Source organism: Dioscorea cayenensis, chromosome 10, assembly GCF_009730915.1.
Source record: "Dioscorea cayenensis subsp. rotundata cultivar TDr96_F1 chromosome 10, TDr96_F1_v2_PseudoChromosome.rev07_lg8_w22 25.fasta, whole genome shotgun sequence".
NCBI classification, from domain to species: domain Eukaryota; kingdom Viridiplantae; phylum Streptophyta; class Magnoliopsida; order Dioscoreales; family Dioscoreaceae; genus Dioscorea; species Dioscorea cayenensis.
This window is the reverse complement of record NC_052480.1, coordinates 3,449,156-3,470,980: the sequence shown is the minus strand read 5'-3', so window position 1 is coordinate 3,470,980 and position 21,825 is coordinate 3,449,156. Positions and strand designations below refer to the sequence as shown.

General features: G+C 34.0%; 5 protein-coding genes across 6 annotated transcripts; 1 reads left to right on the top strand and 4 right to left on the bottom strand.

The window, feature by feature from the left end:
- Positions 1-4,017: 4,017 nt before the first annotated feature.
- Positions 4,018-8,461, bottom strand: LOC120270089 (probable membrane-associated 30 kDa protein, chloroplastic). Of its 2 annotated transcripts, XM_039277102.1 has the most exons (12): positions 8,227-8,461; positions 7,379-7,500; positions 7,169-7,279; positions 6,941-7,005; positions 6,771-6,852; positions 5,749-5,823; positions 5,341-5,411; positions 5,172-5,254; positions 4,819-4,883; positions 4,659-4,733; positions 4,298-4,439; positions 4,018-4,220 (listed from the first exon to the last, which is right to left on the bottom strand). In XM_039277102.1, exons 1-11 carry the CDS (start codon positions 8,351-8,353, stop codon positions 4,320-4,322), a joined length of 996 nt encoding a protein of 331 aa, XP_039133036.1. In that variant the 5' UTR covers positions 8,354-8,461; the 3' UTR covers positions 4,018-4,220; positions 4,298-4,319. The 2 variants fall into 2 exon arrangements, with proteins under 2 accessions (XP_039133036.1, XP_039133035.1); XM_039277101.1 differs by having other exon boundaries at positions 4,018-4,439.
- Positions 8,462-8,567: 106 nt separating this feature from the next.
- Positions 8,568-9,370, top strand: LOC120270098 (protein TIC 20-II, chloroplastic). The gene has a single exon (XM_039277111.1). The coding sequence runs from the start codon at positions 8,671-8,673 to the stop codon at positions 9,355-9,357; it is 687 nt and encodes a 228-aa protein (XP_039133045.1). The 5' UTR covers positions 8,568-8,670; the 3' UTR covers positions 9,358-9,370.
- A 1,154-nt stretch (positions 9,371-10,524) lies between these two features.
- LOC120270101 lies at positions 10,525-11,195 on the bottom strand. Its single transcript, XM_039277114.1, has one exon. The coding sequence runs from the start codon at positions 11,181-11,183 to the stop codon at positions 10,692-10,694; it is 492 nt and encodes a 163-aa protein (XP_039133048.1). The 5' UTR covers positions 11,184-11,195; the 3' UTR covers positions 10,525-10,691.
- Positions 11,196-11,995: 800 nt separating this feature from the next.
- LOC120270083 (TBC1 domain family member 22B-like) lies at positions 11,996-17,644 on the bottom strand. Its single transcript, XM_039277091.1, has 10 exons — positions 17,412-17,644; positions 16,729-16,885; positions 16,469-16,652; positions 15,988-16,058; positions 15,093-15,230; positions 14,904-14,995; positions 13,651-13,922; positions 13,089-13,174; positions 12,907-13,008; positions 11,996-12,379 (listed from the first exon to the last, which is right to left on the bottom strand). Exons 1-10 carry the CDS (start codon positions 17,555-17,557, stop codon positions 12,218-12,220), a joined length of 1,410 nt encoding a protein of 469 aa, XP_039133025.1. The 5' UTR covers positions 17,558-17,644; the 3' UTR covers positions 11,996-12,217.
- Positions 17,645-18,274: 630 nt separating this feature from the next.
- LOC120270086 (F-box protein SKIP16) lies at positions 18,275-21,598 on the bottom strand. Its single transcript, XM_039277095.1, has 5 exons — positions 21,332-21,598; positions 20,129-20,845; positions 19,037-19,246; positions 18,709-18,815; positions 18,275-18,562 (listed from the first exon to the last, which is right to left on the bottom strand). Exons 1-5 carry the CDS (start codon positions 21,521-21,523, stop codon positions 18,484-18,486), a joined length of 1,305 nt encoding a protein of 434 aa, XP_039133029.1. The 5' UTR covers positions 21,524-21,598; the 3' UTR covers positions 18,275-18,483.
- Between the last annotated feature and the right edge of the window lie 227 nt (positions 21,599-21,825).

Sequence of the window (21,825 nt, the reverse complement as noted above, 5' to 3'; positions counted from 1 at the left end):
TAATTATTTTTGTGTTGATTTTTCTTTTTAATAATTGGGCATTTGGTCCACTATGAAAAGTATAATTTGGAAAAAATTCATAGTCATGTTTAAAATTGGTTGGATACAATAATATTGAGTACCCACTCCCCAATTGTAAGTGCAGATTTATAATTCAATTCTCATGTTAATTGTGTAAATATGTATTTATGAACTTATATTTTTGTGCGCATACCCTTATGATAATTGTGCCTATCACATTGTGTTTATTAAAAAAAATTGATTTGACACTACAATAAACCATATATATTGGGTTTTAGAAGTGTTTATTTGCTAATTTACTTTTTACAAAAAATTAATAATAGAAGAAAAAATTACAAAAAATTCAACATATATATAGTCATGTTTAGGAAGAATTTAGAATAAAATATCACCTTCATTGTTTGCCATACACAAACATAACCAGACAGGGTTTCAATTTCTTTTGCTTGTGTCTTTTGTTTACTTCCAAGTCAGGCTTCACAAAGACAAAATGTGTGGAAACGTTGAAATTCTTTTACCTAATTTTCCAATTCATATAAAAAAGCAAATGTCCTTCTCTCTGATTAAAAAAAAAAAAACATTATTCACATTTCTAAAACTTATACGAGAGAAAGAATTACCAAACAGAACAATATGTTCCCTTTAATTCTGTTTGAACACAACTAAAAATTCTCTGGCATGTGCATGTCTGCTGACTTTGTGGTAGGAAGGAAAAAATAACTCTTAATTTTTTTTTGACAAAAAAAAAAAAATTCTTAAGTTGATATATTCGGACCTATATACATATATTTTTTATTGGTTTCCTTAATCTAAATTAACAAAAAAAAATTATCTATAATTTTAAGGAAAATTTTCACATATATATACCCATAAGAATGTGTATATGATTTTCTTTTTTTTAAAAAAATAATATTTATCTATACTTAAACCTCACAAAATAACAAAATTTATATATATAATTTTATAATTTAAATTTAATATTAAAAATTTTAAAGAAAAAATCAGTTAATTTTTTCATAGCTCTTTTAAGGAGAGTAAACTTTAAAAAAATATACTAAAGTAGAATTATTTTTTAAATTTATCTCATAAATTAATATAAATTAAAATACTCTTAACAATCACATATAGTGATGCATCTTAATTAATTGCATCTCCACATAAGTGTACATTTAAAGGACAAATCGTTGGTTGTGGTTTATGTGTATAAAAATGGCAAATATTTTTGGAAATAAATAACCAATACATTAGATATACTTTCATAATTATTTTTTTTTACTATTTATTTTTTAATAAATTTATGGTTTATCCATCATATTAATAATAATAATTTTTTACAATAAAATGTGTCAAATCCCAAAGTTTGTTTCATTTTTCTGTAAAAAAATCATGAAATATATTTATATTCAAAAATAAAAAAAAATTCATAGCTTTTTATCTGACTGTCCAACCGCATAGCGTAACACTTTATAATAACTCTGTCAATAAATCCATTAATTTTTAAAAAAATCTTATAATTATGGAATATCCATATTATATATGTTGAAGGGAGGCGAAATCAAACTAATGTCAAAGTACAAATATAAAAAAAAAAATACGTTAAAAAAATATAATAAATAATATAGCTACCAAACTCATTAATATATATATATATATATATATATATATATATATATATATATATATATATATATATATATATATATATATGTATTTCTGATAATTTTTTCCACCCAAGATGATGGTTCACCTTTAATTAATTTAGTGCCTTAAAAAGAAGAATGCTAAGTTAGTCCCCCTATTAATGTATTAAACAGTCATATATAGATGGAAAATAAATATTCCATTATAAACAACAAGAACACAAGTCAAAGAAGAGAATTGTCCTTCGTTTGAAAAACATGCATAATTAATAAATTTGATTCCTACAAACAAATCCAAACTCTAAATTTAGTTTCTTTACTCCAAATGTTTCTTTTAATAAAGAACTAATCAAAGTTGGTGAAGCATTAGAAACAAAACTCTCAACATTAATTCAACAACATGATCAACATTCAACAACAGCATTTAAAACATTGTTTATATAAATGATTGTACATAAGAATCAAAGAACAATTTGAACATAAAATCAAACAAAGATCAAAAAGAAAAAAATAAATAAAGAAAAAAGTTTCACTCTAACAAATATAATATATTCTATGATCATGTATCTATATATCTCTCTAAATATATTTATTACTTGACAAGAAACTAATGACCAGGGCCTTTAGGACTTGGCCCTGCAGGTAACCTTTCCATCCATGACACCATTGTAGACCTTGCCTTCTCAAAGAGATCAGTAGGATAAGCAAGATGAAAGCTTGAGCCATCAAAGCAATCAGCCGGTAACCGGTTCGAAACATCGCTTTCGTCGTTGGAGATCTCCGGCGTCGATCTCACCGCATGGGCTACATGCAAACATGCAAGAGAAATGAAGATGATGAGGATGAATGAGATAACAAAGTTTGGTGATCTCCAAGGACTCATGGTTTGAGAACTTTTTTGGTGTTGTTTTTAGGGTTTGAATGGAGAAGAGGAGGGTGTGAGGACTAGTGTTTATATAGAGTTTGAGAGTGGTGGCATTTCTGTAATTTTGGTGATTGTAAGGGTTGAATATTGAGTTGACTGCGGGATTATTGTGCAAGCGCCGAGTACTAGTCTGCCACCTTTTTAGTATTTCGAAATGACTAAAATGCCCTTAGAGAAAGGTCTGGTCTATTTGAGCCTAATCCTTTGAAGAGTTCCGGTCTAACTTTTTTTAATGACTTTTGTTAGTGGATTAGTTAGTTAATTAGATAAGTAACTATAACTTTTTTTAGTTGCTAATCAAATAGGGTGCACATGATTCAAAACTTGTTATTTATTTATTTATTTATTTTATATTTTTAAGAGATGCAAATCTAGCTAACCCTAAATCATGGTAGGGTTTTGAGCGAACTTCATCAATTTCCATGAATTCTATTTACTAGCTTTGCATGGAAGAATGAGGACCATCCAAGAATTAAAAAAAAATATATATATATATATAGTTATAGAATTTGGTTGGTGGAGTTTGCTTGAAGTTGAAGGATAACAAAGAATGGACTTCAAAACCTTGAAAATGGTGGAGCACATGAGTAAATCTTGAAAGTGGAGACTAGGTTTTTGCCTTGTCCCTTTCTCAAATAAAATTTTAAAGAAAGATCATTATTTAATCATTAATTTAAAATAATAATAATAATAATAATCTATTTATACATGCAAGGGCATTTTGGGCAATTTAATTATTTGAAAAAGCTTAATAACTAGTCAAAATTTTCACAAGATGCATGACGAAAACATGGTAACCTACAAATGCTTAAGTTAAAACATGCTGAGGACCAACACATGGATTTTGTGTATGTTAACCAAAAGTCAAATACCACGTTTACATGGTCAACCTGTTTGACCAGTCAAATGCCAGTTGCTTGTTGATCAGGGTTAGGTGGTGTTGTTTGGCTTCTTGTTCTTCATGTTCATCAATAATTCATTAAGTATGAAACAAAAGTTACTAATTGATAACATAATCACATCAAATTAACAATTAATTGAGTTCCAACTGCTCTGGTTCTCTTGATTAATATTAATTGCAAACAAACACCATAATTCATAACTCACAAGAGATTCAACTTAAAAACAAAGAATTTTTCTGAAACTTAATAATGATTTAGAACACAAAGAACATGCCTCTGAATCACAACCAAGATTTATTTCAAGCAGGGACGGAACCAGGACTTGATAGTAAGGGGGGCTGAAGCCTAAAGGCAAAACAAAAAAATAAAAAGTAAAAAAATAGTCTAACAAAATAATTATTTTAAATGAAGAATAATGGGCTAATATAACCAAAATTTAAATAGACATATTAAAAAAATATAAAATGTGAAAAAAATGCTCCAAGTGGGATTTGAACTTGGGTAGATCAAGAAGAGATCACATACCCTATGAATAATCCACTAACCACTCAAGCACACCCACATTTCACATTTTTATGTGTCCAGATATTGTATTTTACATGAAATTAAGTATAGAAAAATCGAAAACCACAAAATCTTATATTGTAGGTTGACAGAAGCACATACACTATAAAGTATATACACAAACAAAGACTTGATACGCTGCCATGTGTTTCCCTTCACAATAAATCACTGCATCAAGAGAAACATTGAGTTTAGGTAGATCTTCATTTTTTTTTTTTTAAGGATAAGTACTTAAGTTGAAGTACTTTGAGGGATAAGATTGGCAGCCTAATATTCTTTAGCCTTGCTCCGGAGTTCATTGAGTTCCTTCTCAATCTCCATATCTCGGAAAGAAAATGAGGCATTTGAACTGCTTGCCGCTGCGCTGCTGGCCGGGAGCTCGCCTTTCTATTTAGAGAACATATATATGGTGAAACTCAGTCTTGATTCGGTGCATAAGTCAAATATGTTTGCAGAGGAGAGTTTACAATCTAATGGATAAAGATTTGTGCTGAATAAAAATGGAATGACATTATATCAAAAGGAATTGTGAAATTACTTGAGCTCTCAGGTTTACTTAAAACAGTCATGAAAGAATAAGCTGAGCAGGATATGATTAGGACATACCAGAGAGCTCCCTGAAATCTCCTTTCTCAGTTTTGCAAGATCATCATCCACTGATGATGTCTCAAGCAATGCAAACTGCAAATAACAGTGATTTGAATAAAAAATCATGCACCTTCTGTATCATACTCTAGAATCAATATGGAAGAAATGAATCACCTACCTTTCCTTCTAGATCATCAGTTGTTAACTGATTGAGAGCCTCTGCTTGAGATTCCATAGCCATAACTGTTTACAGGAAAAATTTGATAACTAAGGCTCAAAGCATATTTTCTTACAAGCATTGCAACTTCATGCTGAAGGCTGTCCTACATCCTTGGACTAAAACATGCAAAGAACTCAACCAATTGAGCAAAAGGAAGCTTGTATTTCCTGGCCTAGTGATAATGTGGATCTAGTTTGCCACTAATTTAACCATTTTATCTAACATGTGATCCTTAACTAGGAAAATTCATAACATAGGTTTTGGAATCATTTTTTGATTAGATATTCTACATGGAAGAGGAAAACCCAAACCTTTTTCCTCCATCTTTTCAAATGCTGAAAGGGCACTGCTTGTATTGACATTTCCCAACATCTCGTTCACTTTTGTTGCAGTTCTACACCAAAGAAAATTTTGCATTTCGCATTTTAGGAAATGAATAATAAGTTAAAGCAAAAATTATGGTCGCAGAAGGTCACAGACTTTGCTGACTGAGCACGAGCTTTCAGAGTATCTTTCTTTGACCTGGCCTCTTGTATCTTGCTCTCCAAAAGCTGTTAAAAAATTTCAGGAATATAAACCACAGCATAATTAATGACTCTCATTTGAAACCTCCACATAAAAATAGAAACAAAATTAATAACAATGAGTTTGACAAACACATGTACAGTTGGAACTCTGAATGAAAGATTGGAATTAGAAGTGACATCCTCAGAGAGATGAAAAGAAATGTTCTCATAGAAGAGAAAAAAATGATGCATGTAGTAAATACCATTAGTTCTATTATGTCCAAACCATAATTTAGGAGACAACAAGGCCCACGCACTAGACACAATGAGGAAGTGGGACTATATGAATATATGAGAACCATATTAGAGGCAATGGACTTACCCGAGTATTGGACACGAGATTCTCAACCACACCTTTCTGTTGATCCAACTGAGATTTCAAAGAGGCTGCATTATCCTGAGATAAATGAGAAGTTCAAGTAAATATATAATAGTTATAACTTTTGACTTTTGACTCCGCATTTCACAAAAGTAAACCTAATAAATATGTTTCTAAAAGAGCAAATCACAGGTAATGTAGTAATTTTCAAATAAATGTGTTATCATCAAATGACTATATATAACATAGGATTTTTGGATATTTTGCATTCAAATGATTTAGTTGCTATTTCCTTGATCTTAGAAATAATACACTTTCCAAGTAAGGTTGAGTTAAGGCAAATAGCAAATGAATCTTCCATTCTATCTCCAACTGAGGCAGAAGCACCTTGTGTCCCAAATTATGCACTTCCTCTATCTCAAGTAATGGATCATGAAAAGTTGCGCTCAAAGGTCTAACATGAAAAGTAAGCTCAATGGATGTCTTGACAATATATTCAAGTAACTGACTAAGTTACAAACTATACCTGTGAACTAGCATCAGTTGTATGCTCAGAAAAACACATTTTTCATAATTATGCAGATAAAAGTGAATTTGCTTCATACTAAGAAGAAAATGTCTATCAAAACCAAAAGAAAATGGTTATGAACTCAATTTCAGGCTTAGATGTTACTCTCAACTATTTTAAAGGCCAACAGGCAGCTATAGATATTACTCAGGTTAGGTATACGGGCAAGGCTGTTTAATGTCCAGTATGAGTACATTCCCACCAAAAATAAAAAATAAAAAAATGAAACTCGGTTGGGCAAACTGCACATTCAGGCCATTAAATTTTAGAAGATCATGTAAAAGTTCCCTTTCAAAAGCACAATAACAATCCCAGGTCTGCCTTTGGGACATTAAAATATCCAAACAAACAGAAGTGATACAAATTACATCTATCGCATCAAATAATATAAAAAAGGTCAATAAAAATGGTCAAGAATCAATTTGCTAGCTTACCAAAATTTCAAGGAGATACCTACAGCATAAGATTTTCGCCTTTTGAGTGCCTCACGAGCAAGATCCTCATCTCCTTTTCCTAGAGCAAGTTGAGCCCTACGATACCTGCATTGACAACTGAACTAGTAAGCACACAATAAAGGCAAGAACATTAGGATCAGTAAATAGTTCTGCGTTTCTAAGATTCTATTACCAGTCCTCAGAAGCTTGTTGGGCAGCTTTATACTTGTTCTCCATTCGCTTTTGAGATGCTAAAACCTTGAACATAAAATTAGAGATCAAAAAACTTCTTTTAGAAGATGAATTATGATAAAATTCCAAGGATAATCATTTTACTATGAACACACAAACAAGGGTGTGGTGGAAGGGTGGTCAGCAAATATGTTTAACGAAAGCATAAGTAAAAGCTAGAGATATATACCTGTGCTGTGGCTTGACGCATCTTAGTCAAGTCATCATTCATTTCCTGTACAGCTTGTTCCAAGATTTTCTCTGGATCTTCCAGTGAACTCACAAGTGCATTTGCATACGACTAATTATACAAATCAGTAACATTAAAAATACAAAAAGAATGAAATGACCAATAATAATATATCAACTTCATTCATGAATTATATTTCACAAAACTTACTTTAATAACCCTAGCAAATCGATCAAATAAATTCATTTGAGTACCAAGAGCTCCACCACGCCCACCACATCTCAATCTATTAGAGGTAGATAGCTTTATCCCTTTTGTTTTAAGACCCCCAACTGCCAAGGATACAGATATCACACACAGATTAAGGTTATGCAATGCAGCTCTCTGATATTAGACAAGCAAAACATTGTGGTTGGTTGATGAATAAAAACATTTAGAGAAGAGCATTCAAGAAATAAACAATCAAAAGAGTGAAGGAATTGAATGTTTAACGCTATCCAAACGGGCATCCTATGGCCTACAAGGTAACATCAGCAGTTTTCTTGCAGATAAATGAGATAAAAAAATTTCTTAAGATTAGACAAATTTTAAGAATTTCAAAAAGGAAGCTGATCATAACATATATTTGCAAAAATGCATAAATGAAACTATACAACATTTACCACACTATAATCAAGTCTAATATAAAAAAAGGAGAAACCTTTTATCATTTAAAAAGAAGAATAAGAAGAAGAAACAATCTTTTACTCAATTAGTCCTCACCAAAAAAAAAATTACTTACATAAAACTTTATAACATTTTCCACCGAAAAAAAAAAACAGAATCATTTACTCAAATTACTCCCCACCAGCACAATATAAATTCGATTACCATAATCAATAGAGCAAAATCTTACTAACTAAGTAAACCTAGACTGCAATAAATACAAGAAAAGTATAAAATCTGGTCCATTCGCTGAAAAAAAAAACACTACAATTCAATCCAAAATATAAAAAATTCGCGATCACAACAAGAAAAAAAAGGATAAACTGCAAAGAAATCGAAATCGATCATTATACCACCGCCATTGAGAAAAGAGGTCCCAAGGGATCGCCCAGTGACCGAAACCCGCCTCGATTGAGCTTCCAAACAACAAGAAGGTGTGGGCGCCAAGTTCAACCCATTAGCAGAAGCCTTCATCGCCATTGTTGAGCAAAAAATCCACTTCCAAGATCGCAAAGAATTCAACCAAAACCCCCTCCGAGAATAAAAAAAAAAAAGAAGGGTTTTTTTGGCTAATTTCTCGTCCCCAAAATCCAGGTTGAACAAGAAGCACAAAAACGTCTCCTTTTATCCACGAGAAAGAAGATCCCACGATGAGAACCACTAATTCTACGGTTGTGATTAAAGAATCCTCCACATCGAACGGTTTACAATCACTATATCTGAAGAACTACTGTAAAATTTCAGAAAAACCCCTTTAAAATGTACTAATAATTAACAAAAAAACTTTAGGGTCTTGGATGCAAATAACCTCTTCAAAACCCTTGCACTTCTCTGCCTCGCCATTCACCTTCGAATCCCCAAAGCTCTCATCAATGGCGGCGACCCTCATTCTCCACCGCGTCTCACCGCTTCCCCTTCTCCGCCACCACCGCCCCTCCCCATCACTCACCATCAATCTCCCTCTCCGATCACCGCCGAGTACCACTCCTCTTCCCCGGATCTCAATGTCCTACCGCTCCGCCGTTCCCGCCACCGATCGCTTGATCTCCACCGCCTCCTACGCCCTCCCCTTCTTCAACTCACTCCACTACGGCCGCTTCCTCTTCACCCGCTTACCCATTCTCGCCACCGCCCTCAACCCCATCCTCCCTCTCATCGCCGCCTACCGCTCCATCCCCTACGCCGCCTTCGTCGCCTTCTTCGCTCTTTACCTCGGCGTTGTCCGCAACCCTCAGTTCAGCCGCTACGTCCGCTTCAACGCGATGCAAGCCGTGGTGCTGGACGTGCTCTTGGCTTTGCCGTCGCTCATCCAGCGAGTGTTCGGCGTGCCGACGAGAGGGGTCGGCTTCCAGGTGCTGGAGATTGGGTATAGCTCTCTCTTCGTGTTCAGTTCCGTGTGCTTCGTTTACGGCTTGATTAGCTGCGTTCTCGGGAAGACGCCTTACCTGCCGTTCGTCGCCGCCGCCGCTGATCGCCAGCTCTGATGAGGTTGATGATCTTTTTATCCTTCTGAATTGTTCGAGTTGTTTCTCTATATAAATTAGAGTGCATTTTCTCCCCCAAAAAAAAAAATTTGAAAGAAAAAGAAAATTCATAAATTTATTTTTCTGTGATGTTTTGAAATTAGAAAATAGAAGAGAGGTTTTTAATTCAAACGACTATTTAGTCTATTGGCATCGGGTCCCTTGCGTAGGGTGTTTGTCTCGAGTGTCGAGTGTGGCTCCTCGAGTTTGATCCCCGTCTCGTGTAAGGTGAGGGTACGGTTTAGTGGTGAGCGTTGCTTCTCTACGTGTTTGTCTCTAGGTTCCGGTGCTTGTCGTCTTTCTCAAAACAAAAAGAGGTTTTTTTTTTTTTTTTAAATGTGGAGTTTGGGTTTCATTTATCCTATAATTATTATTTGTAAGGTCGTTTTGTATCTACAAAGTGCAAAATGCTGCTATTTAACTAATGAGTTAGATTTTTGAGAAATGATAATATTCAAATATATAAATTGTTACATTTATATTAATTTTTATTTAAATACTCAATTTATTTAGTGAGGAGGTTTAAAATAATTTTTTAGATATTAAAATAATCACATCATGCAGGGGAAGATCGAGGGTGTTTACTTTCTCTTACGTGTGAGTTATTTCTTATTTCTTCTCAAATGTGTGGTTATTTCTTCTCAAGAGGTGGTTAGGATATAAATAAAAATATTTTTTTTTTATAAATTAATGATAAATATATATTATTTTTTTTACATTGTGTTTAAGAATGTCTCATTTTAAATATAAACAAGATAAAACCACTAAATTATGTTTTAATTTATTAAATAAAATATTATTGTGTTTGTTAAGATTAAGATTTAATGACCTGTTCTTATTATATAATAATAAATTTAAGGTAAATGAATGATATTTTGAAACAGGTTTAAAATTATAATTTTACTTATTAATTAATAAATTAATGAGGTAAGTTAATTTTACCCTTTTTTTCTTATTTTGTTAACAAATTTCTATTTATATGTTATTTAATAATTTTTTAATGGTTCGATTGCTTAAATAAAATAAAAGAATAAAAAGTTCAGTTTTAATTATACAATTTTTTTTATAAAATTAATTAAAAAAAAAACAGATACAGAAATACACACCAATTACAATAGATTAGCATATAATAGGGAGAACAACTCAAAATCTCTTAATCACATATACGAGTAATTACCGTACACCAACTATTATGATTTCTTTTTAATTTTCTAGAAATATATGATAAAATATAACATTCAAATTATATATAAAAGAAAAAAAAAAAAAGGGTCCAGAATAATATATAGAGTTTTTTAGGACAAGTTAAGATAGACAGCGGCGACAACCCCAACGGCGTAGACTCCGATGATCCTCCCAACAAACCCAGCTCCGGCGTGGCTCGCGATACCAACTCCGGCTATGCCCGCTGCGCCGATAGGCACCCCCTTGATCACCGTCGAGCTGGCACCACACACCACTGCATCCTGGAACAGCTCCAGCGCGAAAGAACGGAACTGGTTTGGATAGAGATCTTCCCATCCGCCGTGCGGATCCAGCCGGTGTAGCGCTGCATCGACCTGGGCTTGGCTTGGGGGTGAAGAAACCCAACGGTGGATGAGGGGGACGGTGGTGGAGAGTGTGGTGTGGAGGTGAACGGCGGCGTCAAGGAGCTGGTAGCGGCGGAGGCCGGAGAAAGCGTGCTGGGCTTTGGACTGGCAATCGGCGTAGATGGAATTGCAGGCGGCGGTGAAGGCCGGAGAAGAAATGAGGGTTTTGTTGATCCGTTTCGAAACGAAGAGACCCATGGAAAGATGACTTTGTATGGGTCTTTAGTGGGGGTTGGGGGTGGGAGTGGGAGTGGGGTATTTTTGTACATTTCAATTTTTGAGTTTTGCTTGGGTATCCAGACAAAAATAGATATTTGTTGTTGAATATCATATATTTATATTTATATAAAAGTTAATTTAAAAAAAAACCTTCATTTTCTTACTCTATATATATTACTAAATATGAACAAAACGACCACTTTTTAGTGTCATGCAATTAATCTTTCAATGTACCTATGTCCTCATTTTGTATGTGCTAAATTTTAAATCTTATTATAAAATTTTAAGGGAAATGAACAATCTTCTATAAAAAATCTAATATTAATAAATCAAGAGATTATTAAGTCAAGAGATCATTGATGATTCAACATAATTTTAAATTAAATTTAACAAATTAAAATGCATAATAAAAATAACATAAAACCAAATATTATCTCATTTTGATCTATCACCACTAAATCCCTTATTTAGAAATATTCATGTCCTTACTGAAAAAGTAAAGTGAATTTAAATCTCAACTCACACAATCTGAAATACACAAATGAATGATGAATTGAGAAATTAATTCTTTACCAGTGTATGCCCTTCCAAAAAGTCATACTTGTTAGTATAATCCACAAATTAAAAAAAAAAAACACGAAGGGAAAATAAAAAAACAAACAAACAAACAGTCAATGATTGATAGAATAATTACTGTTAATATCAAACAAGAGAGCATCCTCCATTCAATGACTATCATGGCTCAAAACCAATTTTTGTATATACAGTCCTCTAAAAGCAAAAATCAAACATATACAAATAAGAATATATTCAAATATGAAGATTTTGGTGGCAGGTTATCTATTTTCTTTCATTTGGTAGATACATTCATATTTCTCTCACATCTCCCCAGAGTTAACACAAGTGCAGTATACATATGGAGATATATTAAACAAGCAGGAATTCATTGTTTAGTTAAATAAAAAACAAAAATAAAAGGAAAAAAAATAAAAAATAAAAAATAAGAAACTTGATTAGCTGGCAAGGTGGCTTGGAGATCTATTAAACATAGCATGCCACATGTAGGCTCTTGATAAGACCATCTCCAATTCATGGTGAGTCCAGTTCTCTGTAGGAAGGTGTTGAAGGAACATGACCATCTCTTGAAATTCAAGCTTTTGGAGCTTATCTGACCACTGGATAAAGTTGGTAACATCATCAGATTTTTTTTAAAAAAAATAATCATTGAACCCGAAGAAATAACTCGATAAAGTAGTGCAATAACTTGGAAGATGATGAAATGAAGCTTTAATAAACAACATCATAGTTTTCATCTTTAATCATGAAGACACAATTCAACCTGAGCATTCTCTGTTTTTCAAGAATGTATGCCAATTCTCTTGGATGGATCTCTCAATAATAGTCCTAAGAAGATGATTTAGTAATTTCTGGTAGAATTACTTGAGTGGATTTCATAAACAAAGGTATTCCTATCTAACAAATTACTATCGGAAAAATATATGGTCATTGTTCCCAACCAAAGCCATAAGTAAAATTCTTCATTAGAGCTATTCGGATTGAGCATCACAAGATAAAGTATAGAAAAGAAAAACTAGACAACAGAGAACTGTCTAGATAACCAATCTAAATTTATCAAGTTTATGTTATTCCATACGTCAGCTATGAAATTTTGTAGTAAATAATAGAGAAAGAGACAACTCACTGTCAGTAGAAAACTGGCACATATATAGACAAGGAAATCCGGCAATGAGTCACCTTCAGCAAGATAAGTATCCCATAAACGCGTAACCAGATGGAAAGGGATCTACAAAGTTATGAAACACACTTTAGCTTTATCTGTTAACATTCAAAAGCCTCACACTTCTAAATTTACTTAATGACTACCTCACGATTTAAGAGACAATTGAACCAACGAAAAGCAAACTGAAGAAACTCCAGCCCTTGCTCCTCCATGTGTCTGGAAACCGGTTCTTGCAAAAAAATAAAATATAAAATAAGTCAATGTTTGAATTTGCAGAAGCATGAGACTAATTAATTGAACAGAAAGGCATAGCAAATCAAATATTAATATTGCATGTGCAATTCAGGGAGCCAGAAGAGCAGGAATAAAATAAAATAATGATTTTTATGCTTCCAGGAAATCTAGTGTAAACATAAAATAAAAATAATGATTTTGCACGACGAGAATTTGATCTAAGCAAAGTGGCAGGTGAAGCATAAACGAAAGAACTTTCTACAGTTTTTAAGTTACACAATGGCCTTCAATCGTGATTATAATTACTTTATTTTTCACAAAGCAACTCAATTGAAAGGTGAACCCCCTTCATTCATGTGCATGGTCCGTGTGATAGTCAAATGGAAAAAATGAAAGATATAAATGTTAACTGCAATATGTTGCTATAACATAAGTATTGGAAAATTCATTTACAAATAATTAAAATGATACCATCTATCCGTCGAACCAGCTCTTTCAATTTGAAAACAAGCCGCTGAATTCCAGGTTGAGCAAATGTATAGTGATCTTGCATACCATCAAGAAGTTTTGAGAGGCACCAATAGCAGTCAGCTTCTACACAAGAGATAACTTCTCCAGATAAATCTGAAATTGACCAATTTTCCATGTTTCCATCTAGATATTCTGATAAAAATACTATTAGAAATGGTGTAACAAGATCATTTATTCCTTGGACATATCCACTTGCTGGATGGCGAATAGCCCTGAAAAGAGTTTTAGGGGCATTTAATCATGAAGGAAAAGCTAAAAAGTTGTTCTAAAGAGATCTTTAGATAGAAATTTGAGTTGCAGAAGCAGCACAATTATATGAATGGGTCAGAATCAAATATATTCATAAATTGAAGTACAAAGCCAATGTTTTGTTTACAGGTAAACCACATTCTCAGGGTTTTTCTTTATTAACAATTATACATATGCATGAATATTTTCAAAAATATGCTTAGACTATATGTTAATGACTCCTGGCATCGAGAGTACTAAATATTCAGGCACAAGTTTTACAATTCCCAGTTGGATTTGTTCAATGGTTCACATAACAAGTGGAAACAGTATGCAAACCCTTTAATCATAAAAATGCAAATGTTAAGTGCAGTAAAGTAGAAGTAGAAGAATGATCTAACAATATTCCTGACCAATAAATAGCTACCATAGAATGACTCCCTGTAAAGAACCTTCATCATACATTACACATTTAACTAACAAAATTGAAAAGTTATAACCACAACTATATAGGAAGGGCTCTGCGTGGTAACAAGATTTTCATCTAAGTTTCCATGTCAAGAAAAATTGTAAATTCAGGAAAATTCACAAATGTCCTACGTACCCATTTGTTAGAGTATTGTTGGTTAATACCTCAAGATTTAAGCTACTTACAAACAAGTATCTACATTGCCCTCTATCTGGAATGAGGCAAAGCTGAAAGAGGATAAAGCTGGTGTCTATCATTTGATACAAGGGTAGATATACCTTACAGCACAATTCACAAATTAAAGAACCAATTGAGATCATATCCTAGGTAACACATAAAAATTGAATAATCAATGAAAGTAATTTTATAATATTTGAACTGGTATGAACAATTCTGAACATATCTCTTCAGGCAAATAAGTATTCAAAATAGAACCTTTTCAGGCATAAATATAATAATAAATAAAATAAAAATAAAATAAAATAAAATGCAAGACCATGTATAGAGGATGCGCTCCAAGGACTTTTGAACTTGTTCTTGCTGAAAGAAAGTAACATCAGGCACAGTCCTTGGGCAGTCGATGGCAATCTGACAACCAAATCCAACAAGATGCAAAGTTAAAAACAGACAGTATGGCTTGGATGCAAAGAGAAAAAAATGGTTGACAACTCCACTCTTTAAATACCTGTCGAAGCATGTTGATCTCGTCATCGGAACGCTCACTTTGAGGAATCTCGTAATACTGAGAAACACAGTCAAGATATTCCAGCCGTTTCCTTCTTAAAGCTCCCTCTCTTCGATCTGAATTAGGTGATGCATACCCCTGTTGTCAGCTAACACTTAAATTACAAAAAAAACAGTAAAAAATCTATAATCGATCAATGTTAGCAAAGTTTTGTAAAGAAACAGAACCAAGGAATGCCTATTGATCATTCCAGTGAAGTTGGGCTATACATTGCTCAAAAGTAAGGACACATACCAAAAAGAGAATTATATATCAAGAAATGAATCAGAGCTAGAAATAAAGCTTTCAGAAAACATATCCAAGCCATTATCAGCATAAATTCTACATGCTTTTTCCTTAAAATCGCATTATGTTAAAAAGAAGATATGTCCTTTCGATCTTAAATTTTGAGATAACAAAGATGAGGGAAATATAGCAGTAATGAAGCAATACAACAATATCTCTTTCTTCCTGAAAAATTGCAGTATGACTGCTTGAAAATAACATCAACCACCAATCTATACTCCACTCAACTCACTGCATGAAGGGTTAGTCTCCAAACTTTTGGGAATCCATATATTTTTAAAAATTAGTAAATCCACAAATAGGGTATAAAACGTTTTCCTGTCTATTGAAAATTACTGGGACAATCCAAGCACCTACTGCATGAAAATGAGACACTGTTGGAACCCTATAGCAACTGATAACCATGCTACCAAGAAGAAACAAAATGAGAATGAACCAATCATGCTAGCCAACAAGTACTAACTTCCAGTACAACTTTAATATTAATATGAACAAAGCAATTTATAATAGCCATAAATAGTACATAAATCATCATCAAGAGGTCATTTACCAATAGAAGCCTCCATACATTAGGGCGCATATATGGTGGGGCACCACTCCAAGCCAATTCTCGCAATTTTTCTGAAAGAAATTGAACATCATTAATGCAGGACACAGAAAAACAAAATGCACGTAGGCTAGTAGCCATAAACTTAGTTTAGACCTGTACTAATAACATGAATGACGTTAGCAAAAAACCCGACCTTGAAAGTTAGCACTTAACAACCTAATCAATGCAAATTATGAACATAAAAACATGTGACCAGTATAGAAAATGGTGTCTTATATATTAATACGCCTTTATGCTGTTTTTGAGCGATTGAGGTTTCCATTTTTGTTATGGCATCATCATCTAAAGCTGCGGGCTTCACCTTTCCAGTCTCTTATAGGCAAAAATTGTAATGAGAAAATTTTATTGGCAACAAAATTAAAAAAAAAGATCTATAGATTATGTAACAAAAATGAGTAAGTTGCTAGCATGAAAAGTTTACCCAATACGACAGAATTAGCAGACAACTCCTTTGTAAATTTCGCAACCCTGGCAGAATCCGTTGCTCTAGCTCCAGAAACTGATTGCTGAGCATCTGGGGATAAGCACTTGCCCTTTGGTGGTATTGATTGAGATTTCTGAAGGCTTGAATTTCTTACTGTGTTGCCTGAAATTTGAAATTCCACCTGTATTTTAAGCCCTTCAGTTCTTTTACTCAAAACCTAAATGCATATTGTTTAATACAAGTACCATTAATGTTACCTCAGAAGAATTATCTGAATGATAACTTGGGTCAAGATCATTTTCAAAGGTGCTTTTCTCAAATTCTTCACTATGCTCATGTGAAGTAGACACATTTGAGGGCTCATATTTTCGAGTGAGCATAACTTTCCCTGGAAATGTACGACCTTTAAGTAACCTGGATAAAGAAACTAAATTATAAGATATAAATAATGAAGAAGTGTGATACAAGCACGCATCTGTCCACACAATTAAATCAGGAGAGTAGAAAAAATAATTATGATCATGTCAAACATTTTAACTAAAATATTTTTACATGTACAGGCATCAATATAAAGTTAGATTGATTGTTCATCAGAAGTACAAAATTAAACTAATGAACTTCAAGAAGACACAACAACAAAGCCTGAAAATAGACAAATTAAAGCTTTTTTTTAGCCACATATGAATCATTTTGCGCTTCTAAGTGCAATCTTATACTCACTAATACCAGATCTACTAATGAAATTCCAACATAACTCGAATCAGCAAAAATAAACACATCTATCCATCTAATAACATCAGAAACAATCACATTAACCACATAAGCACTCAATCCCAGGCGACAACATAGCAAAACCAAAAAGAAGCAATCCAAAATTTCCAATCCAAGATCTGAAAAGCACTAATCCAAGAGCAAGAGAAAGAGAAGATCAAGTACAAACCCCTGGACACTCTTGAGTGTCTGGTTGAACCGCCATTCAAGATTAGGGCTTCCACTGCTACTTCCGGCATGGATCTCGCGCCTCCTTCCCTCATCCCCGTTTCCGCCATCTCCGGCACCTTCTCCGGCGCCGGCGCCGCTCCTCATGGCTCCTCTCACGGTCGTTTGACGACCATTTGCGTCGCTCTTTCTTCCTCTTTTCAACGCCAAGAGAGAAAGCAAGCGTTAGCTGAAAGTCTGCTCTAAAGTTGGTACTTTCGCAGATAACCCCTCGTTTTATAAAAGAATTGCTTCATTTTCATAAATGTCCCTCCAAATATTTTTATTTAGTACAATAACGGCTCAATTGCATTTACATTTTCATGATCATGATTGTATTTCTTCTCAGCACTTTATGAAATATTAAATCTTTAACCATTTTGTTTTGTTAAAAAAAAATATGTATAATTATTGGCAAATTATTTATTGAGGATATGTGAAACCATGAAAGTATATTTTTAATTTATAAATACATGTGAAACCAGTGAGTGCCCAAAAATTTGAATAAATTTCGTCTGCTTCAAAGTTGTTCAAACACTTAAGTCCTAAAATCAATTGAAAAGAGTTGCAACTTGGAAAGACCTTTTTTAAAAATTCAAATTTCCCAAAAAATCCACAACCAAATTAATCAATTCTTCATACATGAATTGATACATTGGAATACTTGCTAAATCACTCAAATAAAATGAACATTAACAAAATTGCACAACCTCGCAGTATTTCTGTTAATCTGTGTACACCATGGAAATCATACAGAACTGTCGAAACTCTTGCAGAAAAAATTTCTCATCATACATAAATGAGTTGTATAAAAGTTAATAATCATTCAACACAAAAGATATCAATGATTGATAGAAATACAGGTAGCATTTATACAATCTAAACCAAATAGTCATTGATTTATTGAGCAGCAATTTTGAATCAACAGCAAAGCCAGACACCCCCTTTTATGACAAAGCAGGACTCAAGGACAAGAAAACTAGAAATAAATAAATACATAAATAATTACATAAGTGAGCCACTTCACATGATGATTAAAAGATATACTCCGGCACCTCAAGGTGAAACCTTGCTACCTGCACCTTAAATTGCCTGCCTTCGGGTTTTGTCAACCTATAATCCAAGAACTAAATTAATACATGACAAGGAGATGAAATGATGAAGACAAAGAGTAGTGTGAAAATTGATAATGAATGCCACAACTAATATTGTTGTTCGGTAATTCAAATAACAGTCATATTCCGGTTAATTAGGCATACCTGCCAGGAACAAATGTAAATGATCCTTCAACAAAACCAGGTGATGCTGGCAAAGGTGTGCAACTTTCATATACAAATTCATCTCCATTTGGGAGCAAGAGAGGGTACTGCAACAATCAAAACAAAAGAAGAATATATATATATAAGCTTTTAAACGAATCTTGTCTTAGGCTGGGAAAAGAATGCATTTAGATAGAAAGCATATAAAAGCTGCAGGAAGCAAGCATTGCTGCAACTATTAAGCAATGTTCTAAATGGTACATGAAAAATTACTCCCAAAAACTAACATAGGTATCAAATGGAAACATCCAGGTAGCAAAACATTTACCTTCCCTATCACTCCCTCTCCGTTCACATCAGCTACAACATCATCCTTAGATTTGATAATCCAATGCCGTGAATAAAGTTGGCAAGATTGGTAGTACACGCCATCCAGTAAACATCCCTCAGGCTGGAGGGACATACGAATTGAGTATGCATAGCAGTAATCTCCAGTAGCACTGGAAACTTCAGGAACAAGAACACTAGATGCCCGAACCTAAAGAATCCAAATTGAAACCCACCTAAATTAATTAAACAGTTCAACAAAATGATAGGCAGCATACCTGTTATCTGTGATGGGATTATCTAATTATCAAGATAATACAGATGCCAATGACAAAGTCACTGCATTTCTAGAAACAGCACTTCATTCAGTAAACATCTAAAAAAAACTGATGTCAAATAAGATCAATAAAGTAATAAGGAAACTGCATGTGATTTCTCATATTTCATGATGGCAAACCTGGCAGAACTGGAACAGCATTAATAACTTATTAGTTAATTTTACTATTTATTATACCAACCTTAACCTTAACTAATGAAAAGTGATTATAATGGTAGGAAGTAGATCAGATTCGGTTCCTATAAGTAAAAAAACAACGAATCAGCTAAAATCTAAAATAGTGCCTGAGCCTCAAAAGTAGGATGCGCCTCTGAAGTTCGAAATCCAAATTGAAGGTAAAGACAAGGAGGGATAATAAAAGCATCTCTATGTACTAAAAGAAGGGTGCAATACATGACATGTTGACCAGTTGAAATCCAAGCGAAACCATTGTACTGTATTATCAAAGGAGGGCTAATAAAGGCATTGCTATACGCCAAAAGAAGGATTCAATACATGACCCGTTGATTAGTTAAAATCCAAGTGAAACTACCGTACAGCATTATAAAAGGAGGGGATAACAAAGGCATCCATACATGCTAAAAGAAGAATTCGATACATGATCCATTGATTAGCTGAAATTCAAGTGAAACCATTGGAATGCAATATAAAAAAAATGGAGTTGAAATTATTAAAAAGCATCAGGCACTCCAATGTCAAAAATCCATAATAACTAATATCAATGCAAGGCAAGGCCAGGAGATACGAAATTCATACCTTAACACCATTAGTGATGGCCACAGAACAGGAAGGAGGTTCTTCTGGAAACAAATTGATAACTCGAGCTTTCCTAAATTTACGTACTTGAATCATACCACTATGCAAGCGTCTGGAATACTCCTCTAGCCACAACAATAATGCATCTTGTGGTACATCCCTGGTGTCATCAACCCTTGGCCTAATCAAGGTGTGAGGTACACATGGAAATGCTTCTCCATTAATAGATACATTATTAGAGCCGACATACAGTTGCCCATCAACAGAATCAAGGAAAAACCACTTCTCAGCGTAGTATGAAGCTGCCACAATAATACGCTTGGATTTGACTGAACCAAGTGCTGCTTCAAATTCTCTAGTTTCAACAACAACACGGTCAAGAGGTAACAGGTGCACATTGACCACATGGTCATAGAACTCATAACCTCCAATAATGCCTAAAGGCGCCAAACGCCTGTGCTCGGAAGTATCTCGAGGTACAGTTCCTTGACCATCACAAAACCGGTATAAAAGTCTCATTGCCATCGGTAATTTCAACTCAAGTGTATCTTCCACTAGTTTTAGTTCAGCTTCAGAAGCACCTTTCCTCAATGTATCCTTGGCCTCTGGAAAGTTTGTAGCTAACCAACTACTAATCCCTTCCCAACATTGTTTAGTCCTCTTCACCAGAGGCAATGGGTACATACCAAAAGATTCATTCCATAGCTCATAAGTCGCCTGTACATTAGCATAAAAAAATAAACTGAGCATTTGTGGATTTGTATATATATACACAAGGATCACATGAACCTAAAAAAATGGCATCGAACGAGTTCACTAGCATCTTATTCATTGCTTTTCTATCTTATTTTCTCTATGTTATCAATAACAATAAAACATTTTCCTGTCTTCTTATACCTCCTTTTCTTCCACTCCCCCTCAAACCAAACACACCCACAAAGAGCTAAGGATTTCACCAAAATTCCAGGTAATCTTGAAGGGCAGGAACCAAAAAGCCTGGTTTTTGAAACATTCAATTTCCTAAAAATTTAATCTTTCAAAAAACCGACATTCATCTACATCAAAAATCCTCAAAAATCAAATACCCTAACACCAACTCAACCAAGCAAGATCTCATTAACTATTTTTTGTTTCCCAAATTTAAAACCAATTCAACACATATCAATGGACAAAGAGACCTAGAAAATCGATCACGATCGATACCTTGAAAGACAAGCAGGCTTCTCCATTAGGAGCGACAAGAGAAGAAACGCCAAAGTCGCGAGCGCAGAAGCGGCGCCAAAGGGAATCATCGAAGGCGCAAGAGCGCAGTCTAGTGCTGACGCAGGCAACCATTACTACATCGCGAGCGTCGAGCTTCTCTAAGATCGCATCGAGGACGACGAGGCCCTCCATGGCGTCCACCACCACCGCTCCCTCTCACCACTGTTCTCGATCTCTCGCAGTTCTCCGCTCTGGTTTTCGCGATTCCTCGCTACTAACTCGTTGAATGCAGTGGAATGTTTCAAGACGGTAAAATGGGTATGTCAAGGTGGAATCTTATTTCCAAGGACTGTGAGAGAATGTTATTTTTTTTTCCCTTCTAAAATTGAAATTGCATAACAGATTAACAGGGGATAAGGGGATAGTTACGTTCAACCAAATTAATAAATTTTTTAAAGGTCATTAAGCCACTATAACTAGTATTAATACTGTTT

Bases quoted from the DNA above. Each gene is read 5' to 3' on its own strand.
- LOC120270089 (XM_039277101.1), bottom strand. From the start codon at position 8,353: ATGGCGATGAAGGCTTCTGCTAATGGGTTGAACTTGGCGCCCACACCT. The intron at 4,884-5,171 runs GTTTGGGTTTTC...TCCTGTAAACAG, and splicing joins TGAAAAGATGGAGGAAAAAG to TTATGGCTATGGAATCTCAA. The intron at 4,440-4,658 runs GTATGTCCTAAT...TTCTCTAAATAG, and splicing joins AGATTTCAGGGAGCTCTCTG to AAAGGCGAGCTCCCGGCCAG.
- LOC120270098 (XM_039277111.1), top strand. From the start codon at position 8,671: ATGCAAATAACCTCTTCAAAACCCTTGCACTTCTCTGCCTCGCCATTC.
- LOC120270101 (XM_039277114.1), bottom strand. From the start codon at position 11,183: ATGGGTCTCTTCGTTTCGAAACGGATCAACAAAACCCTCATTTCTTCT.
- LOC120270083 (XM_039277091.1), bottom strand. From the start codon at position 17,557: ATGAGGAGCGGCGCCGGCGCCGGAGAAGGTGCCGGAGATGGCGGAAAC. The intron at 16,886-17,411 runs GTTTGTACTTGA...TTCTTTATCCAG, and splicing joins ACACTCAAGAGTGTCCAGGG to GTTACTTAAAGGTCGTACAT. The intron at 15,231-15,987 runs GTAAATGACCTC...AGCTGACAACAG, and splicing joins ATGTATGGAGGCTTCTATTG to GGGTATGCATCACCTAATTC.
- LOC120270086 (XM_039277095.1), bottom strand. From the start codon at position 21,523: ATGGAGGGCCTCGTCGTCCTCGATGCGATCTTAGAGAAGCTCGACGCT. The intron at 19,247-20,128 runs GTATGAATTTCG...TGGATTCTTTAG, and splicing joins CCATCACTAATGGTGTTAAG to GTTCGGGCATCTAGTGTTCT. The intron at 18,563-18,708 runs GTATGCCTAATT...CTTGGATTATAG, and splicing joins TTTACATTTGTTCCTGGCAG to GTTGACAAAACCCGAAGGCA.